Below are 22686 nucleotides of genomic sequence, written 5' to 3'. Positions count from 1 at the left end.
TGATGTTTGACATACATGAGTCAACTGTTATGTCCTCCAGCATTTTTTCATCCAAAACCACCATTTCTGTATCCATGAAGGAGAGTTTCATTACATAATAGTACAGCAACCTTACTCCACAGATCAAGGTACCTGTATATGTAAGACAAAAGTAGACTTAATTTGTGGAAACACCAAATATACCAAAACTGGTGAGGGAGGAATGCACATTGATAAAACTAAAATTGTCAGCTTTTTTTTTCCTTAAAATTTCAATTCTTGTTTTCATTATTTAAGATGCAGCTTGTTTTTGCTCTGCTCCCTTGAAGGAGAAGTATTAAAGCACAATAGTTTGGAAATAGAAAATAGAAATAGAGATATTAGCTGTTTTGGGTTTTGTTATGTAAGAATAGAATATGAGGTCAATTAGTAGAGTACTCATAGGATCCTTTTCTGCTCAACTTTGAATGATCTTAACCTGCTATCTGCTCAGTGGACCAGAGAAAAAATATTTGGTGGTTTTGGTTAATTTTTTTGTACCATGATTTGGTATCTAATAAATGCTTATTTAATCTGGTTGCCTTTTATTTTTTTTCAACCTAAACAAAAAAGGACAATGTTTGAATGTGCCTAAGGACAGAAAAACTGTGCTCATTGTTTTCAGTATGAAGACTTGTCAGCCCTCAAGCATAGGAAATTATAGCTACAAATAACAGCACTCAGTCTATTATGTGAATGAATTAGAACTTGAAATATTACATTTATTAGTTGAGTTCAATTACAAGAAACTTTGATTGCTTTCAGGTGTAGCTTTTTCACATTCCTTTCCATGTTTTCAGCACATTTTACATTTGTTTTCCTTAATCAACTTATGAATTATTTGGCTAAGACAACCAGTAAAGACAGGTCTACTGACTGTGGTAAGGCCTTTCCTATTATATGTTTCGTTAAAAGCTTTTAGCTCTTCTAAACTGTTCAGTTTGCTGAATTCTCTGCTAGTAAAGAAAAAAGCAAAAGTCTTAGTCCTTTCATGCCAAAAAACATCTAAGACACTGAATTATGCTAAATATTTTCAAACAAGAAGTCAAAGCTGTTGTGGTTTCAGGAACAGAAGGGAGTATTTGTGAAAAGAACCATTTCAGGCATAAAACTGGATTTCTGTGTGGTACTTCATCCTGTTGTACATGTTAGCTTCCTGTGATTAAGTTTAAAATTATATTTCCCTCCCTCATTATCCTTTTTCTAATTCTAGTGTGCCTCCAGTGGCAGAGTGGGCTGTACCTCAGTCATCAAGACTGAAGTACAGACAGCTGTTCAATAGCCATGATAAAACAATGAGTGGACACTTAACAGGTATTCAAGCAGTTTTTGTTGTCTCCTTTTTTTGAACTGTAAAAGGCCAATTATAGTAGCATTTAGAATGCTCTTCAGATAGTAAGAGACTCTCATTTCTCTCTGTTGTCACTGTCAATATTTTTCTGTTCATATCTCCCAACTGCTTAATAATCTTATTTAGGAGCTAATATTCATTGTAGCTGGGATAATTTTATCACCTTCTTTCCTTTATTTTCTGCAAAGTAAGTTGGCGCTGGGAAGTGAGTATTGGAAAGGGTATAATGGGAATGTAAAAACTTCTGTACCCATGTACGGTGTTCGATTCATCTACTGCTGATGGTGCCTGTCCAGTTTCAGAAAGAAACTAGAATAGTACACTGGCATAGTTTTACTATTTCTTGAAGCATATCTTTATCTCTCATCACTTTTTTCTTTTTTTATTTTTCTTTCTGAGTGTTGTAGAGAAGGGAAGGGTTATGTATTTTGTAATATTTTCCTTTGGGAAACATTTGGGGGTGCCTAGGGATATTTTACGTGTAGCCTATTTGTGCTGATAACACCTCTTCAGTGTCACCATTTCAGAATTAAGCTCTGCTTGTGCAGTAGGTAGTTGGTAATGCAAGAAAATGAGAAAGTTGCTTGTTTTTTAATCCTTGTTTCACTTTGTTAGGTCCACAAGCAAGAACTATTCTTATGCAGTCGAGTTTACCCCAGACACAGCTGGCTACAATATGGTAAAAATCTATCCATTTCTATCAAACTGGCAACTACTTAAACCTCTATACCCTGTGTTGTGGGTTTATTCTGCCTTTTCAATCTCCCTCCACTGATAGATCATTATAAGTTGCTCTTTATAATGTATAACTTTATAAAGTAAAACCTGCACTGCTGTGCTTATATTAATATTACTTTGCAAAAGTAAAAAGAGTGTCTTTTATGCTGCACATATAGATGTTTCAAAAGCTGCGTTTCAATGAATGGGTTTTTTAGGCAGACCAGATTTTCAGCCTCGTATGTCTTCCTCATCCCCAGCCATACATGATAGAGCACCAGTGAAATTTATACATTTGCACACATACCTTGCACACAGGTACGACAAAAGGAAGCTTAATCCAGGACCATACTTTCTTTGGGGCTAGTCTGCTTTTAATGTGAGTTTCTAAAGACTTTTTTCCAAGGGACTGGAGTTACATAATTTTTAAACAATAGATTTTAAAAGGATTTGTCTTGGCTTCTCATTTTCCTTTCAACAACTTGTTTGCTGAAGTTTATTATGTTCTCCTTGCCCTATGGATTAGCCTCTCTCATCCCTTGTACTTTGAAAGATAGTGCTTTCCTACGTACTGTGTAATGTTTCTACTCTATTACTTGAGTAGTACTTGGTTATTGGTTGATTTATTATTATCTTTGGTGCCTTCTCAAATGGCCTTCATTCTGTTTCTGTGTATTTTAATTTCCAGTTTTCCTCTACAAGTTATTTCTAATTAACTTCTAAACTTTAGAAGTCTTTATGCAAAAACCATTGTCAGCTCACTAACCCATCCGACTTCTGCATGAGGTGCACTGTGGTGTCACTCTAACCTAGTCATTCAATTGTGCTTGCTTTTTCTGCCACACACTGATGTTTTTGTTATATTTTAAAAAGCACTCTGTTTCCTAACAAAGCTACTATAAGGAAAAAATATTAACCAAATCATCCAGCAGATGATTAGTCAAAAAATACTCTGCTTGTTGCCAGCACTTAAGTAGGTTGTGTGGGCAGGGGAATGACGTCAGCCTACACCAGGAGTTCTAAACATAACTGTTTTAATTTTTGACATTTAAAACTGCCAAGTCTATTGAGGTAAGGGATGGATTTTACAGCTTTTGTTGTCCTAAGTATTGCTCCCTTTCCTGAAACTTGCTTTCTAGCAGTGGAACTGCTGTCACTGTTCTCTGGGGCAAGATTTGTCAGTCTGTATGGGGGGTGGATTCACTGACTCACACACACACTCGTGTGCAGCCTGTCAGCTATTCTGTAGCAGCTGGTTTGGTATTTCTGTAATAAAGATGCAGATCCAGACTGTTAGGATTAGCTGATTGATTGTATCCTTGGATGCTAGTTTTTCCTTCCACTGGCTTGTTCTTACGCCCCAGCCTGAGTTCAGTAGCACAAGCATAGATCAAATGGGGCTATAATTGTCTTCCGAATTTAAGTCCTATAAGCAAAGTCCTGTATCTGTTGTTTACCTTTGATTTTTACAATATCACGGGATATTTTCTCGCGTGATTAGAGTGCAGCATGCTAGTGAAACAAAGCTGATGTTTAGGCTCTTAAATTTTGCCCACTACCATCTTACTATGAGTAAGTACTATGAGTTACTTGTGCATCTGTTGGAACATTGGTTTTAAGCCATCCAGAGATGTTACTCCATAATTTTTAATATGTACATAATGCTAAAATGTTTCTGTGCTTGTCAGGTCTAGAATGTTAATGGCTTTGATTTTAATGCAAATGTGTGCTCTGGAATGTGAGATAGGAACTTCCAGGGAAGAAGGAGACCAAACCAAAAAGTTCTACTGAACATCTGAGCTGATTCCTTTCCAAATGATTTTGTGTAATGGATGTTCACAAGGTGTTCAAGAAAACTCAATTAATGTTGCTTATATAGTGTACGGTACAGGCAGCACTCAAAGAGCAAGTGAAGTAGAAGCCATGGCTGTAAGGGTAGTTTCAAGGCAGACATGTGTGAGAAGTGTGGGAAATAATGACAGTTCTGGTTTTTGCTTTTTATTTGTTTTAAGGAAACAAAATAGAGTGAAAACAAAATAGTGAAAAATTGAATTAATTTGAAACTAAATACATTAAACTATGTTTTCTTAAGAGCGATTATTTTATCTTTAAGAAATTGCTTACTTTGTGCCTTCCCTTTAAAAAGGAATCTTTCAGATATCGATCAAGATGGAAAGCTTACAGCTGAAGAGTTTATTCTGGCAATGCACTTAATTGATGTAGCTATGTCTGGTCAGCCGCTGCCACCTGTACTGCCTCCAGAGTTTATTCCACCTTCATTTAGGTAACTGATTATAATTATGGAGTCTCACTCCTAAATTTTTATGTCATATAGGAAAGCTGTCCAGTGAGTGTAAAGGACAAGAGATTGGAAAGTACTCCCCCTCCTTTTTGTGCTACATCTGTGGCTCAGAGTGCCTTCTCAATGGGAAGTGCTTGTCTGGCTTTTTGGTTTTATTACAAGTACTGGATGCTGGTAGTAGCAAGAATTCCTTGTAAGAATACAGTTTTGTCAATGTTTTATGCTAGCATATCTTTCAAAACTTACTCCATCCGACCATATGAATTTAAAGTGCTTTAGTTGAAACCTACACTTTTGTAGAGCAAATAGGTGGTACTGGAATTCAAAACATGCCATGAATTGACACTGTAGCAAATTCAGACCTTTTTTGATACAGTTGTATCTGTGAATAGTAGTTGAGTCATTACTTCTGTTTCTCTGTTTCAGTCTTTGTGCAGAAATGGGTGGGAAGAGAGTAACAGTAACGGAAAGAAACGTTTGCATGCAGTCACAGCTTCGTGTTTTTTAAGGACCTTCCTGCAGATTACAATTGTTTTGATTTATTCTGTGTGGGGTCTTGTTTTCGGCTTGACTCTAGTGAGCGCTTCCTCTGTCTTTGTAACTTTTACTGTAGTCTGAGTCAACATTTCCCCAACTTGGGACTGATCACAAGTGAGAGATCTTGGGGACAGGGCTGAGTGTAAGTTCCATGGTGCTGTGAACTTTGAACTAGGTTTCTCAGGTCACCAGTGTGTAATGTTGGTACTTGGGAGGATACAGTTATCTTAATGGGAATGAGTAAGTAAAATCCTCTGGGCAACACTGAGGAAGCATTAAATGTCATTAAACATCACATCACTGCATTTAATTCATGATTTATTGATGAAATCATAAATAAATTTGGTATGCGTAGGTTCTTTTAAACAACTTGGAATTATCGTTTTATTGACAGAAGAGTACGCTCTGGTAGTGGCATATCTGCTGTAAGTTCAGTATCTGTAGACCAAAGGTTACCAGAAGAACCAGCATTAGAAGAAGAACAGCAGCAACTGGAAAAGAAATTACCAGGTGAGGAAGCAAAAATAGAGATTTATTGTGTGCTGTTATCAGAGAGGTGTTATCATCAGATTACATGCTGTGGAATTAAAAAGATTTATTAAGAAATGTTTTCTTTCCAGATCAAGTTGAGACATGCCAGAGGCATAACCAAGACATTACTTGGTCCAGCCAGTTCCTGACTGTTGCATGATCCTTTGTGTTACTGACAATGTGGATATGAACAACATTCAGGCTGCTTATCTTATGTATTCTCAATAGAGGCAGCACTTTGCAGCCCTGTTATAGGACTGCAATGAAAACTTCTCATTGTCTCCATCTTCTAACTTAGGTAGAGTGTAGTTTGGCTTACGTACCCTTTAAGAGATCATAATAGATCATTTCAGTCAGTGTAACAATATGCTTTTTCTTATACAAGCTTTAGCAGCTCTGCCTTTGGGAAAGTAAATCACATGTTTTTTTTAAAAAGGGTAGAAAGCATCCTAGAGGCTGAATGTTAGGAAACAGTTTAACACTCCTGATCATCCCCTCACTCTTCTTTGTACGTTCTTTATTTTTGCTCTGTTTTATTCTAAGATGGGAAGAATATCACACAGTTGCAGATGTATCAACATGACACATTTATACAATGCCACAATAATGCTTTTCTGGTTTGTTCTAAATTATTTTTCAATTATTTAAATTGATTCCTGGCACTGTATTGCATCTTTGATCATAGTTTAGCTCTGAGTTGATCTTTTAGAAGACTTTGCACAGTAATGCCAACATCTTCCTGCAAATTTATTAACCATTTTAGAGCTCATGACTGTGTGTGTTTAGTTAGGATTATTTTTATTTCCCATTTGCACTACTCCGTATTCATTAACATTTGAATTTTCTGTGTTTCTTCATTGCCAGATCACTCAGTTTTGTGAGATTCTTCTAAAGCTCTTTACCATCAGGTTTTTATTTCAATTCTGTGACTGTCTGGCATCATCTCCAGAAGCTCTTGTTACTTTTCAGTCTCTTCCAGGTCACTTTTGCACACTGAACAGCACAATTGCTGGTAGAGATCTTTGAAGGAGGCTACTGAGAATCTTTCTGTCATGGTAGTTGGTAGTTTATTTCACCCCTGAATTCTAATCTTGTAACTGTTTGTTAGTTCCCAAGATCCTTCTGTCTCTTTCCATACCAGGTTAGTTCAGAGATCTGCATGTGAGCAGTTCAGATACAACTCTTGTCTTTGCTTTGTATTATAAAATCCGAACTGCTGCTGGCAGTCTGCTGGGTGATTCCTGGCTGTAGGAGGATGAAGGGAGTTAGCAGGGGCTGCTGCAGCAGACCTCACTGAAGCCTCACAATGAAATGCTTGGTCAGAGGTGAGATTTGACTCTCCTGTATTGGCTCTTTGAGGCCTAAGTCTTGTGTCTCTGGAATCAGAGGACTTTGGTATTTGGTTTTTACAGTCAGGAAGGTCAACCACTACCTTGGATTAATTTCTTTATTAGACTTCAAAATCACACAGTATTCTGTTGACTTGATCTTCTTTTTCAACTTGCTTATTGATGCAATTGGGTCTATTCAGTGTGACAGGCAGCTTTCTCCTGCATTCTTTCTTCCACGGTATCATGTTTAGTTGTCTATAGTAATTAATTCGCTTTCTGTTGTAGCCCCTGCTACTTTGCCTGTCATGTGAGTAGACTGACTTGTTTGTAGCTTTCAGGATCATTATACTGTCTCTTCTTGAAGACTGGTATTTCACTTGTCATCTTCTAGTCTTACAGCAGTGATGTTGATTAAAGGATGGATTGCACACCACAGCTAGTAGTTCATGAATTTTGTATTTGAACAATGGATTAGCATTGTATGGGTTTGGCAACCTGTTACTCTTCATTTTCTGGTTTTATTTTTGTTCTAAATTTCAGTTCAAGAGGAACTAGAATATAAGCCTTCTACTGTATTTGATGTACAGATTTTCCATTTCAAAGATCACTTATAATAGCGAATGTCATCGTGCTTCTTCACTGGCCTTGCTAAATCTGACTAGGTGGTGATTTTTCTTTTGAGACATTTGAAAGAGGTTTTCGTGTTGGCTTTTATAACCTTTTAGAAACTTTCTCTTAAGCAAGGTAACAGAAGATAGCTACATATTTAATTTGCTAGAAGTTTCTCTCTTCTATTTTCATACTTTAGATATGCTTTGTTTTGTTATCTCTGGTAGCTACCTTGGTTTTGCTGAATAACCATACTAGCATATTACATCTTAGAACCTGGTGTTTCTTCTTGGTGGTGTGCGTTTTCTGAGCCTTGAACATGGTTTCTTAATGGCCATGCTGCTTGCAAGCATTTTGCCCTTCTACCTACTGCTTTTAACTGACTTTCTTGACAGATTTTTTTTTTCTTTTTGCTTGGCTTCCTAAATCACATTCTCTATCAGTCTGTATCATAAATATTCTTTGAACCCAGTTGCTAATTTCGAACAAACTTGACAGAGTCAAAGACATCAAAGTGGTAAATTTTTTTCAGGTTTTAGAAGATTGGTGATTGGCAATAGGAAAGGGGGCCAAACTTAGAAAAAAGACAAATATTCAAGTGGTTCAGCAGGTATTGGACCAATGTGTCATACAGTTAGTGCATGCTCACTCTGAAGTAAATATGTGCTATTTCTTGACTTGCATGCTAAAATGTACATGTTGGGGATGTGGGGAGAGAAATATAGAATATGGCCTATGGGACTGGGACACACAGGGTATGAAAAGAAACAGAAGGTGAATTGGAAGGAATTACTTGGAGGAACTATGAGGGAGGGGACTGGGAACATGGAAGAGGGGAAGGACAATCTCTGGTATTGTGGAAGAATGTGACGGAACCTGTGCTGGAACCGAGGTCATTCTTTTAAGACACAGAGTGATGAGGATGTGAATCTGCAGGAATCCAGTATTCCTGAGTTCAGCTGCTCAAGGACTTAAGCAAGACGTTTCTTTTCCTAACAGTAATGACTAATCTTATGAGAATATAAAGTTTAAATACATTCTAGTCATTTGCATAATGGCTTTTTTGGTAGTATCATCAGCTGAATTCTTTGCCTTACTTGTAGTAATTGAGGTGTTGGTTCTTGTGCTGCTTCTATTATCAAATATGTAGAGGAGCTCCATATCCTGTGTTTGCGCAAAAGATTAGGTGGCGTAGGGGTTGTCTAAATTACACATACTTTCTGGAGAAATACAGAAGCCTGAGGAATGGGAACTGAAATTCACACTTTGGTTTCCTAAGGGTATGAGTTCAAAGGACATCTGCAACATTGGTAGTAATGATAAAACTTAGAGTTACCTGTAGAGTTATATTATTAGTAGTTGAGAGCTGCATCTAGTACCATTGAAAGTTGCTTCACTTTGATTCAGCATACACTGTTTTGTATGTTTGTGTGTGGTTTTTTTTCTTTTTAAGTCAGTAGCAAGTTTAATTCTCATTTTTTCCCATGTTTCCACACATTAAAGTTACATTTGAAGATAAAAAACGTGAGAACTTTGAACGTGGCAATTTAGAACTTGAAAAACGGAGGCAGGCTCTCCTGGAACAGCAACGCAAAGAACAAGAGCGTCTCGCACAACTGGAACGGGCGGAGCAGGAAAGGAAAGAACGTGAGCGGCAGGAGCAAGAACGTAAAAGACAGCTGGAGCTAGAGAAGCAGTTGGAAAAACAACGGGAATTGGAACGGCAGAGAGAAGAGGAAAGGAGAAAAGAAATAGAAAGAAGAGAGGTAACCAACTCTGTAAAAGGAAGGTGGTTATGTCACCGGCAGTTGTGTTTGATTAGAACAAAATGTAATGTGTACACTGCGTATTTTGCCATCATTCTTAATAAGCAAACATTTAAAAAATTAACTTAAATTTCTAGGTTTTCGAAGGTGAGGCAAGAGTTGGCTCTCTCTTTATTTTTCATGTGAAATAAACGGTTGAGACATTTAGGTGTAGGACAAAGTACTCCTAACCTCTGACTTCTCTAAAAAATAATAATTTTTATTTTCTTTGATATAAATAGATGCTAGAATGAACAAATAAAAACTTGGGGGTATTGGTGGCATTTGTGGTTTTCCTCTGATTAGTTAATTTGTTAAAGAAAACACATACTGGTTAACTTGAAAAAACTTGTTTTTTCACGTTACCAATTAATGACGTATTCAGTGCTGCAGCATTTGATTATTCTTTGCAAAGCTGCAGAATGTCTAATGTTGGAGGTTGGAGGGAGATTTGATGCTGTCCTGGAGAGTTCTTGAAGTCTTAATGTGAAAAAACTTGTTAAATAATTTCTGATTGGATCTTGGGAAACTGATTAAAATGGAGAGGTATTGTTTGAGCACCTCTCTGCTATACAGTGAAACCCCATTGCACCAGTGCTTTCAAGTGAGCATTTAAACAATTAAGTGATTTTTGTGCTTAAACAGAGGCACATATTTAGTCCACAGTTTAGCGGTGTATTTATATTAATGTTTTAAATGTACTTCAGCAGAGGAATATCAGCAATTAGAATTATTTCTCAAAATAGTTACTTCATGCATTATTTATTTATTTATGTTAATACTGCAGGCTGCAAAACGGGAACTTGAGAGGCAACGGCAACTTGAATGGGAGCGTAATCGTCGGCAGGAACTATTAAATCAAAGAAACAAAGAGCAAGAGGACATAGTTGTTCTGAAGGCAAAGAAGAAGACCTTAGAATTTGAGCTGGAAGCTCTAGTAAGTGGTTGCAATGCAGGTAAAACACATAAGCACAGTAGTGATTGTGATATGGTTGTGTATGTTTTGTGAAGTTTTGCCTTTTAAATATGGATTAAAAGTACTCTTTAAATCTTGACCTGCGTAACAAACCATTCTAGAAAAAAGACGTATTTTTCCTTCTTTTCTAAAGAATGATAAAAAAAATCAGTTGGAGGGAAAGCTTCAGGATATCAGAAGTCGTCTGTCTACCCAAAGACAAGATATTGAAAGTACAAATAAATCTAGAGAACTGAGAATTGCAGAAATTACCCATTTGCAACAGCAGCTACAGGTGAGAAAACATTCTCTAATTTTGTTCTTAGTCCTGCATTTTTACATGCTCAGGTGCATCAATATCCCAAGGAAACTTACCTCAATATATGTGTTGTTCGTTGTACGTGAGGAATTACTGTAGATAATTTGTCATTCATTTCAATGAATGTTCTTCAGGAATTGCTTTCTATAGTTGAAGATGTGTTATATGATGATCACTTCGTCCTCATGGAATCCTGTTGTGGGGAATAGTAAATAAATTGCTTGGTTGAAGATGTTAAAGGTTTTGAGGGAGTGAAGAGAATGAAGTTTCACAGCATGTATTTTTGTTGGCAGTGATTGCTGTTTGTGTGCTGAAAGAAGGAATTGACTTCAGTGAAATGGCTTGCTGTTTATGCTTTTTTTGTAAATTATGAAATAACTAGGAAAGATGAATGCCAAGATTAAACCAAGAACTAGCCAATTTAACCAATAACTTCACTTTTGAAAGTTATCTAAATTTCTAAAATTCTCTGTCTAAAATTCTCTGTCAGACTAAAGATGGGATTGAAGTGTCTGCTTTGAGTGAAATAACATTCTTTGCAATTTATTAAGGTTTCTAGATGGGTTGTAGTATTTGATTTGGGGATTTTTTTTTTCTTTATTAAATGTTTTATATTGCTTGAAATTATTCTTGGCCAGTAATGGGGGCTCTCAGTGCTTTTCTACCACTACAAAGTGGATCTCTCATTTATATTATGAGGGCTTGGGTGTAAAACCTATCTTAAAACCTAATCCTACTTTTCCATTTAAGCTTTCTAAGCGTAATTAGGATAGTACATTCATTTGAAGAAAACCAAAACTTGAAAGTTTAGGCTTTTTGTTTTATGCCTTAGTATTTCTTTGACTTCTTTTTCCTTTTTTTCTTAAGATATCTTAAATTTCTGTTGAAGTTTTATGTACACCATTACACCTCTCACAAGACATCTTCCTTTTAGCAGCAGCTTGCTGTAAAGAGTATAATTTAGGAGCCACATTCTTGCACAGTGTTTGTGTCCACTTGATACAAACAAGAAATGCTACTAAGAGAAGCTTGTGATGTAAACAACTGCCATAGTTTGACTTGAAAATGCTCTTTTCTCTTTGTTGAAATGTTCCTATATTGGCAACTGAAAATGATGTCAAACAGTGTTGAATCAAGTGTGGTAAATTGTTATACTTAGCAGTACTGGCTCAAAAAAGACAAAAAGCCGACTGTGCTTGATAAAATGCATGCAAAAGCTCCCATTTACCTGAAGAAGTTAAAGACCACTGATCAAATGTGCACAGCCAACGTTCATGTGAAAGCAACAACCACCTGAATTTCCCTCTAAACCTTCTATTCCAAAAGCTTTCCACAGAAATGATCTAAGTACCTGCAGAAGAAGCTGGGCAGTTACATAGCCATTGATAGAGAAATGCTATTTCAACAAATTGAATGGAATTCATATCCTGTTTTCAGATGTAATTTCTGTTAACTTGGTAATTTTTGTTCAGTTAGCCTCTGTAGTCAGAAAAGATAAAGTATCTCTTTTGTCATAACATAAAAATTAAGAAGAAAAAAATATGTTACAATAGAAACCTTTAAGTTATTTATTTTATAGTAGAGACCAATTGGGACAGGGTCCCATTATAACAGACACAAACTATGGCATGAGGCATGCAGGTATTTGTATGGGAGGGCTTGGTTGAAGGGAAAGTTTGAACACAAAGGACAGTGTTTTGTGTGTATTTTAAGAACATGGTAATGGTTGTTGATTGGAAGGAGGAGGGCCCCCTCTGGCAGATGGTTTGAAAAATACTGCATTATATATTGCTGTTTCTCATTTGGTTCTAGGTAGGGAATAATAGTCCCATTACAGGAGTATCTGGCCTTCATGGTATCCTTTAAGGGCTGAAAAAGATCTGCTGATGCTATAGGGAATGCAGCTGAACAGTGAGGGATGTCTGTTAACCCCTAATAGTCAAATGCATACTTTATCTTAATTTTTATACTTTGTGAATTGATGAAGTCTTTGACTGTGCTGTGCTATCTAAGTATATTTTCTGGAACAGAAAGAGATTGCAGTAGTCTGTGGTCATCAGCTAATCATAGCATCAGAGCTGTACACTGCAGGGGCCTGATCAAAGACTGCCATGAGTAAAGTGGGACAACTACAAAGTCATGGCAGTACAGTCAACCTTGTGTTCTGGTAACAAAACCTAAAACTTTTCATGGCGCTCATCCTCGTATTGAGCGATCTGGTGACATTTATTCTTAGGATTGTGTTATGTCATTTGCAGTCCTTCTTGACAAATTGGAATTGTCAGATGGCTGATTCCTCAAAAGCCTACAATTCAAGGCAACTGCTGAAATAAATTACTTAGTTTGTCTGAAAGATGGCATGTTGATACTCAGGCAGCTTTTATAAAATAAGTTGTTTCACACCATGCGTCTATAATATGTTTTGACAACTTGAAGCTGGAGGTCAAGGCTTCTGAAAGGTGTATGGAAGCAGGACTTAATCCTTCAGAAAGACCAAGGATTATATAGGAGATATCTATGATCCACCGAAGGAGCAATTTCTCATCTGCAGGGTCTCTTGTAACATATTGGTGTACGATCTTATGACCATGTGTTGAAATTGAGAGAGATCATAATCCTCTTTCAAGAGTGCTAAATCAAGAGATCTAGGACTCAGATATTCTCATCTGACAGAGCTTGTGTTGTATAGCTTTTGGTGAAAGCCTTTATTTTCTCTTCTTTAAATAGACTGTAAATATTTGTCTTTCTACTCCTGATCAACATTAATATTAATTTATTAAAACGAAAAATTAAATGTAAGTCCTTGTTTTAACATTTCCTGTCTTTTTTGCCCTGAAATTCAAGTAATTCCAAGCCAAGTTATGTATTCAATGAGAATAAATTCTCAAGTATTATACTTCAATTTAATATGTTCACTTTTTTGTATTGGCCAACAACCATGTCTGAGTGGTAGTACCACAGAGATCATGTTTGGATAATATGTAATTTAATGAAAGAAAAAGTAAAGAGTCATTTCAGAAGAAATGGAAATGAGAGGTCTTAGAGCTAAGGTCATTCGTCACTCACCTTTTTGTCTGTTTCTCTTCGTGTTTTCTTTCTCTTTGTTGTCCTTTATCCAGGAATCTCAGCAGATGCTTGGAAGGTTGATTCCAGAAAAGCAATTGCTAAATGACCAGCTAAAGCAAGTTCAACAGAATAGTTTGCACAGTAAGTATCTATTAATATTTGTATGTGTCCAAGTTCATACAGGATGTGATGCTGCATCGTACAGTGTACTCTGCAATTACTTTGTTGTTGTTGTTGCAAGATGCATGTTGAAAAACGTTGCTTTCTATGACCTAAATTTCTCCATGTAAGAAAATACTTATTTTGACAATATGTTTAAAACCAGGAGATTCTCTTCTTACTATCAAAAGAGCCTTAGAAGCCAAGGAACTAGCACGTCAACAGCTTCGAGACCAACTAGATGAAGTAGAAAAAGAAACTAGATCTAAACTTCAGGAAATCGATATTTTCAATAATCAACTGAAGGTAATCTTAAACTTTTTAACCTTTTCTTCTAAATGTTCAGTTAATTATTTTTAACTTGATTATGGAAAAACATATGAAACTGGAATGACTGATTTAGAGTGTCAGTTTTGGGAACATTCTCAAATCTATCCCCCCCCCCCCCCCTTTTTTTTTTAAGAAAATACTGCTTGGCATCCAGACTGAGAGTTTGAAACAACTTAATCTGCAGGATCTATTTAAGAATAAATTTGAGCTCTGATTCCAGATCTGTGATTGCAAACAGGAAATTGCCCGTTTCTGTCCTTTTGTGTAAAAGAAATGCCAGACTGTAGCAGGTCAGCAAATCTGCTGGAATCAGTACTTCAAACTGAAATCTGTAATCAAGAGACCTGATTTTCTACTGACATGCAGAATTTTTATCTGCTGTTCATAAGCTCATACTTGTTCCTGAATGTAGTTGTTTGTTGTTTGTGGTTTCATGCTTTATTGATCAGTCTTTTGTTCAAACTGTGTGATTTTTGTTTATTTCTGCACAAGAAAACTACAGAAATGGCAAAAGTCAGTAGAGGAAATGTTCTTCAGAGAGAGTTATAAATCAGCCTTAGGTTACAAACTTCTAATAACGTTTGTTTTTTCATAAAATATTCTAATGTTGAAGTACTTGATCAGCTTATTCAACTGATGGTTTCTCCTGAAATCTGACTAGAAAAATACTCAGTTTCCCACAAGGTATAATAAATTGTGCAACAAGTATTTAGAAGTAATATCGCTATGATAGATAAATTAATATTTCTGTAGTTGTTTTGAAATTAGATTAACCATGATTACTTTGTATGCTTTAGGGTGGAAAGTGTGTTTGAAGTTAAGTAACAAGTAGATTATTTTAATATTAAAGTTATTCATTGTTATAGGAAAAATTAAAAGCAGTAGACCACACTGCTACCTGTTTCAATATCAATTCAAAGACAACTCTCATAGTCTTAGGCAGGGAAGTAGAAAGGGGACAGTCTCTGCAGACATAAGACACACATAAGACACACATAGGACAAACAAAATATTCACAGTTCATTTTAAAAGAAAGCAGGATGGTTTGCTCACCTTTTATATGTATACTTATGCTTTTGGGACATATCGTAACATTGTGCTTTTGGGGTGATTTTTTTTTTTTTCTTTTTAAACAGAGTCCTTTTGAAGTGTTTTACAGATAAATATGATTAAAGAATATTAATTCTAAAATTTGTCTCAGCATTCAATTTGGTGATAAATGACCTAAACAGCTTATAAATGGACAGAGGAGTGAATAATATTAGTACTGTGACAGTAGCAAAAAAACCCTCCAAAAAAAACAGACTTCAATATTTTAAATCGTGAAGGGCTCAACAAGTAACAAGCTTATAGTAACTAGAAATTGAAAATGCACATTAAATAAAGACACTGATTTATCAGAATGTCTGCCATATGTCAAAGAATACCATGTCTAATTGTAAACTGTTTTGTAGTTTAATAGGAAAATTGATTTCTGTGTTCAGGTCTTAGAGTTATCACTTTAAATGCTGAAAATTAGTTATGTAGACAGTTATTTGGAAGACTTCAGCAAGCTTCCTCTGGCTTGAGGCTATTTCGTTCTTCATTTCATAATGTGTAGAAGCAGTGCTTAATAGAAAGACTACTTTTTGATGCTGTACATTGGTATTTTTGCCTTCTGACAGCTTTCTTTGCTTTCTTGGAAGAGATGAGTTTGAGGCAAAAACAAGGCAGTGGGGCAACTGTACAACTGAAACTGAGAGGCAAGAGCTTAATTCAGAGAGGCTTGTTGTCTTCTCCCTTCTGTAGTTTCACTAGATGTGTAAGATGTATTTTGGGGAGTCTTGGTGATTTTATAGATGTAAATATTTACAAAGGCATATGTACCTTTTCCTGGACTCGGCATTGAATGGTTGTAGTATTCCCATTGCCAGAGAAACTACTTAGAGCAGGGGTGTCAAACTCATTTTCACTGGGGACCACATCAGGGCTGGATAAATGTAGGAGTAGTTACATTGATATGGTCTTAAAATTGCATTCGGCCCTTTGAAGGCAACCGCAAGGCTGATGTGGCCCCTGGTGAAAATGAGTTTGACACCCTTGGCTTAGAAGATGCACTGTGTGGAGCAGTGATTTAATGGCTGTTGCTCTTGTGGAAAGAGCACTCAAAATGCCTCACCTGTGAGACTTCATGCACAAAGCAAGTTCAAGCTTTCTTGAGACTTCTAGTTTTATTAGGGTTTGCATGAAGTGGGAATTCTGCTCTTAAACCAAGGCAGAACATGACTATCTCTTGGTTAATAGTATTGCTCAAAACAAAGTAGCTTAGGAACTTGCATAATTCTCAGATAGTTCTACCTAATCGATCAAAAATCCGTGACAACTTTTAGGAACTGCCATTGGAAAGATGACTGTTACGTTTGGATTTGGTAGAAAATTGCTTATAAAAACTCACCAAATTAAGATTTTCCCCAATTATGAGAGAACTTTTTGTTTACTTATTGTATTAGTAACTGGGTGTAAAAATACAGCAGGCTCATTTGCTGCTAAAATACCTAACAGTTTGTATAATTTTCAGTCAAATAGATAATGCTTACATTTAAATATAAACCTTTTCAAATAATGTATCAAAAATTCTACCACAGATGAGCTCTAAATGTAATAAAGGCTTCTTATCTTGTAAATTAAGGGGAAAATATGTAAAGATGTAAAATACAGAAATACTTATTTTAAAAATGTATTTTCATTAAAAACCCTTAAACTCCATTTTTAATAAAGGCATTTTTTAGTCGAGGTTGTTCCTAAATGGTCTCATCTTTGCTTATGTATTTACTTAATCAAAATGCTTAATTTAATATAAAAAGTATATGCCAAACTAGTTTTGATGAAATGCCTAAGATACGGTGAAGTTGACAGCAACATTAAATTAGAACCTCTTTTTGTAATTGTAGAGGCTTATTCCTTATGTCATTGGCTATGAATATCAACTACATTATCTCCTTCATGAATATATTCTTAAATTTTGGAAAACTCCCTTTCTAATTCATTCTCTTGAACTAGGCTACACTTGATAATACATGTGATAATACAAGATAAAATGAACAACTTAACTAGCATCTAGTGTGCCTTTTCATTCATGAGACCATAAGATTCATTTGGTGTTCCAGTATATTTTAGGTTAAAGGTAAACTTGTTAACGTCATACTAGTATACAGTTGATTGCACTGCATTTGCTGCTGCATTGTAGTTTTTATGTTCTGTGGTGAATACTAAAAACTGATCTTAAATTACCTTATCTTTGTGTCTTAGTATCATTTATGACATAGGGACAAAAATGAATTTTTTTTTTTTTTTGCTTAGATCTTTTTTCATCCCTCCAAAACAACAGATGTAAATTTCTTCTAATTTGTCTCAAGTTAACATCTCAGCAGTTGGAAATGTTCACAGAATTTGTTTCTTTTTCAAAAACTTCCTGGAGTGCAAAATATTATTAATATTCTAAAACAGGTAGTTTCAAGTATCTTATTTAGGTAGAACTGTATGTTTTCAGAAAACTGTTGGTACTTAGAATTACTTGACTTTTAGGGCATCATTTTAGCCTGAAGCCACAACGTTGAAAAAGTGTACTTGTATGACAAAGAAAGAGACACCTAAGCCTGTTGCTGGTCAAGTATCCTTTTAAATCAAATTTGGGGCATTTTAGCAGACAAGATAATAATAATAAGAACAATAATAGTCCTGTGGATTGTGCTTTATTTGTCTTAGAGAATGACTGAGTTTGTAGCAAGGTTGAAAGTCAGGTCACTTATTTATATACTTAATTGTGGTTCAAGGAGTCTAACTTCTGGTATTCATTAAAAATCTTAGCCTAGAAATCCAATAATCAAAATTGATACACACATTAATAAACTGTAACTAGGCACTTGTTTATTTCTTTTCCTATATAAAATAATTCGATAGAGTAGAAGGCTTTATATTAGATTTCCTGTTTGTGTATGTATAGTTCTACTATAATTTACCTTTACAAATTCTTTCTACCTTCATCATGAAATTACATTTCAATTTTACAAAGGTCAGTCATTACGCACTGTCAAACAAAGCAATTAAAATGGTTCTTAATACGGTTCTTGTCTTCAAAGGCTAAATAAACATTTCATATAGCATAGAGGAATCAAGTATTTAGAACTTATCTGAGTTATTGCACAGGAGAAGACAACTAAATTAGTGCTTCTGAAATACATTAGTGTTGCTGAGAAACTGTTCTCAGTGCCTGGAGAAAGTGCTGAACAGGTAGAATTGAGTTCTTAAAAATGTTTTACATTTTGTGTCATGTTCCAGTTGTTGTCAGTCCCTGTCTAGTTGGTGTGCACTGGACAAATCGTGCCTATGAATGCCTGTTTACATTTGAGCATTTCTTTCTTCCAGTCAGTGGCAATGGAAGACGCAATGCTGCAGTGCCTGGCAGTTCTCCTGGGCTGCGTCCACTACTTAGACTCCTTTCTAAAGGTCTCCATGCCATACTCAGGCAGTACACAACTATCTCAATCTGAGGGATGAACCTCCTCCAGTTATGTGCTTCACTTTACCATAAACAGATGAGTGTGCAGTGTTTAACTAAGTTAGTATTTAATAAGAGGTGCTAGCACTAAAACATAACCAAAGAGAAGAATTTATAATTTGATTCTTTATCTAATCCTTACTGCCTAGATGAGGAGTGTGCCTTGAATTGCGGCCTGGGCAAGGTACTAGTTAGTTTATTTTGTCTTTTGCTTATCTGAAATTTCATTATTTTAAGTTAATTGCTGATTTGGTCATGATGTTCAGAATTTCTAAAAAGAAAACACTTTTATGTTAAGTATTCCTACACAGCACTGTAACTTGTGATTCCAGGTATGAGAGAGATGGCAATACATTCCCTTTATTGAATCCCCCATAGCTATAATATGGGGTGAAAGGAGGAACTGTCTCTGTCAAGGACAAATCAGCCGCTTTGGGAGCTGGGGAATGGGGTGGAAGAGTATTGCTGTGGGAAAGGCTCAGTGAGCACAGAACTGCAGGGTTCTTTCCTCTGGGATCAAATGCTCTGGTTTGTCTCAAGGGGAGAAGATTTGGTGGAAACCTTGTATTGTAATCCCTGAAGTATCCTAAGTTCTGTTGTCTTTCTGTCAAAAGGCAAAATTTGGGTTTAAACAACTACATTTCTAACGTTAAGGTTTTCATAGCAATATGACTTGTCTGCATATAGTGAATACTACTCTGCTGTATGAAACTCATATTTTAATTCATATTTTATATTATGTGGTTACCTAAATGTGGCTATTGTAACATCTCAAAATTATACTTGTTAGTCTGTTTGTGAATTAAGTGCGAAGGTAACAATTTATTTCTGCATATGAGGTAAGACATGCTTTGTCCTGCACACCAGTAACAAGCAGAGCATTGTTATGTCTTTGGAGTTACAATATACAGTTTGTAAATGTGCAGCTTTTAAGTTGCTTTTGTCTGTAAAAGATGAGTGGAGGACTGTGCTGAACATTCAGTTGGCAAATGTTTCATTCTGTTGACTGTTGAAGTGTTACTATAATTTTGTTCAACTGGTCTCCTGTAGCACTATGGGAGATGTTGATTCTTTCTCCCTTATCCTCCCACTGGTACTTGGCAAAGCAACAGAGCGTTTATCTGTTGCATGAGATACCAATCAAATTTTTCTTTCCTCCTAGCTAGTGCAAAGAAGGAGATATATTGCATTTTTTTTAATCTCCAAAAATATTCCATCCAGTGCTAGGAGTATAAACTAGGTTAGCTTATCTTAACTGCTACAGGTATGTCACAGAAAGATCTCTTCACAAAATACTGAACGAACACATTGGCTTAGCTGGGCAGCAGTAATGTGTTAAAATGTCTGTGGAAAACTTACATAATTCTAAAAATGTCCCTTGAGATCCTGATGTAGCTGAGCATATAGGTAAAATGACAAAATAAGCAAACAATTTAATTATTTGGACCAGAGTTGGCAGCAGCATTTAACTGCTGTAATGCAGCAGTTAATGACCCTGTTATATGTACTCAGTATGTGGAACTACTTGCTTTGGACAGACATGGAGTTACGGCTCATAGCTCCAAGTTCCCAGTTTTCTACTTGGCAGTAAAAGTGGTATACTAGGGTTAGTAGTAAGGTAAGCTTACATGTCTAATCTATAATTAAAATATAAAGTTTGGGCTAGCCTTACAGTTGGACATCTAGTGGAAGTAAATAATGTTTGGTGCACAGATTTCTTGCAAGTTGTGACCAGTTTTTGTGTATTTGTGAATTCAGGAATTTTTTCTGAAGGAGAAAAGTACCAATATTCTGAATAAGAGAGAGATCCCTCCTGCAGATATAGATGAACTGAATCATTCTTTCTAGTTTGCAAATTTCTCGTTAAAAGAAGTGAACTGAACTCAGATACTTGCATCTGGGTTGTCTCACTTAAAGGTTTTGAGATTATTGGGGGGGGGTTGTTTAACTAGGATAGCCTTCATACTCATCAAGAATTTTAGTTCCTCTTTCTTTGCCTAGAGATATCTATTTTACCTCTAAAACACCAGGTTTTGGGAGAAAGACAAAAAGAAGGGAGGGATGCCAAACCTAGAAAGCACTGTTGGCTAAATGTCTTAAAATTTTGCAAGTAACAACAGGCTGTCTTCAGTGTTCCCTTATTAGAAATGTGTGGCTCTGATGATGCTCTCTGTTGAATAGAAAGAGGAGTTCTCATCAGCAAGGACTCAGAATCTTGAGCTTCTTCACATACAAAGTTAAGTGACAGGAAGGGACATGAATGTGAAGGAAAGCCAGAACAAGTAGAGCAACAAAGGATTTCTAAATGGAAACCTGGGCTACAGCCTAACTAAACATAAGACTCAGAAACTTGTGCTTGTTTTCTCTTACCCAGAAAAGAGAAACAGCTTGTTAAAAATCATGAGTACTAATCAAGATACTTGCTGCTTCACAGCAACATTTTAAGCTACAAGTGCGTTGTAGATATTTAATTTTATGGATTTCTGCAGTCTACAAAAATTCATAATACTGTTGGCCAGGTGGAAAACTGCTTTCAACTGTGCCATTTTCTGATCTATGTCCTTTCAGATTAATGATTATAAATCACTCTCTCTCTAGTGTTCTTATGGTTGCGTATTTGTCCTTTGCACTTGTACATATTTTTTAATACAAATAAGGGTTCAGGTCATCATGTTGAGAAAACAGAGACTATGTTTCCCCCTATGTTTGAAGCAAGGGTCAAATAATTTGTACCTCAATATATTACAAGTGTAGCAACATTAAAGAAGCTGAATTAATAAAATACAGTGATTGGAAATGACCATTCACTCTAGTTAGCACTTCAGAAATGTGTAGTCTGGTCAGAGTCCACCTCTAGTTCCAGGTGCAGTTGACCAAGCGTGTGTCCCCTGCAATCTCCTGATCCTTTTGTTTTCTCATTGTTCTTTATGGGCTAACTACTAAAAAAATTATGTTCAATATTGCTAATGTATTTCCTTATTAGTAGCCCTTTTCCTTAGTCTAAAATAAAGCTATGCATGAATCTTTATAACCATGGGCATTCAGAGTTTAAAAATTTTCACAAAGGCAATATCCTACCTCAGTAATTCTGGTGATTTTGCAAGAGGAGTTTAGTTTTACATACTGTAATGTCTATTCTAGATCCTAACTATCTACTAAGCTTTAATGTGAAATAATGATGATCATAAAATATAGTGTTGCCCAAATTATCATCTCTGTATTTCAGTGAGTTTCATGGCCTTAGCAGAGTTTTAATTAAAACTTGTGTAAGAACTTATTATCCCTTTAATGATGCTGAATTCTGTTTCCATTGAATTTGAAACTAAGGATCCATTTATGAAATGAGGTGGAGAGGTAGGACATGAGGTTCATCTTACCTTTTTATTTGAATTTCTATCCATATATCAGAACTGTACTTAATACCTTGCAAAGGTCATGTGCTACTCCTCTTCGTAATGTAATCCTGACGTCTTAAAATGTAATGTTGCACAGTGTGCAGTTGTGCAGCACTAACGCATGTATTACTTTCACTAACTGAAATTTTTAGACACCGTGCAAGTGTAGTCTGTAAATAAACAAGTATTCATTTTCAACTTCTATGAAACTGTAGCCAAGAAGTTACTAATAATGTGGCGAAATTCACTTACTGAAGCTTTTCTCATTTTGGCCCTTTTATTCCCTTGATTTTTTGAATTTTTTTTTTTCCTCCTCTTACGCAATTTTCTACATTTTGGTCAATGCATGAGGATAGTTACACGAAGTCTTCATCTGGCTAATTTGTAGATTGTGAATTTCTGAAAAATTATCCAAATACTTTCAAGTTTAGTGAATTAAGATAATCCTTTTAAGGATGTTAGAACTAAACAAACCTGCATGTTGTAAGTCATAGTTTAAGAAAAGAAGACATTATTAAGATACAGATTTAGAAACAATTTTGTGCTACAGACCTTTTCTGCATATTTTTGTCTGTGCTATATGTTCATTAAAACACTTTTTTTTTTAAAGTTAATTATTTTTTATGACATTTCAGTTGTCATATTTTTCAGTTGTCAATTTTTCCTTCTAATTCTGAGGATTCAGATGCAAAATTCTAGGTTATGCAAAGAGATTCACGATAAA

The 22686-nt window shown here is 35.7% G+C and overlaps 1 protein-coding gene across 4 annotated transcripts in view; it reads left to right on the top strand.

Moving 5' to 3' along the window:
- The window catches only part of ITSN1 (intersectin 1), a 123385-nt gene that overhangs the window by 48892 nt on the left and 51807 nt on the right, over positions 1 to 22686 (top strand). For all 4 annotated transcript variants that reach the window (XM_082068435.1, XM_082068437.1, XM_082068436.1 and 1 more), the window contains 9 exons: positions 1232 to 1332; positions 1985 to 2048; positions 4233 to 4370; positions 5320 to 5435; positions 8900 to 9162; positions 9989 to 10138; positions 10311 to 10451; positions 13595 to 13682; positions 13867 to 14006. In XM_082068435.1, the coding sequence (XP_081924561.1) occupies positions 1232 to 1332; positions 1985 to 2048; positions 4233 to 4370; positions 5320 to 5435; positions 8900 to 9162; positions 9989 to 10138; positions 10311 to 10451; positions 13595 to 13682; positions 13867 to 14006 (1201 nt within the window). The remainder of the gene's footprint in view (positions 1 to 1231; positions 1333 to 1984; positions 2049 to 4232; positions 4371 to 5319; positions 5436 to 8899; positions 9163 to 9988; positions 10139 to 10310; positions 10452 to 13594; positions 13683 to 13866; positions 14007 to 22686) is intronic.

The sequence above is a fragment of the Streptopelia decaocto genome (genome assembly GCF_964273445.1).
Source record: "Streptopelia decaocto genome assembly, chromosome: 1".
NCBI lineage: Eukaryota > Metazoa > Chordata > Aves > Columbiformes > Columbidae > Streptopelia > Streptopelia decaocto.
The sequence above is the reverse complement of the archived record's forward strand: the minus strand, read 5'-3'. Positions and strand labels throughout refer to the sequence as shown.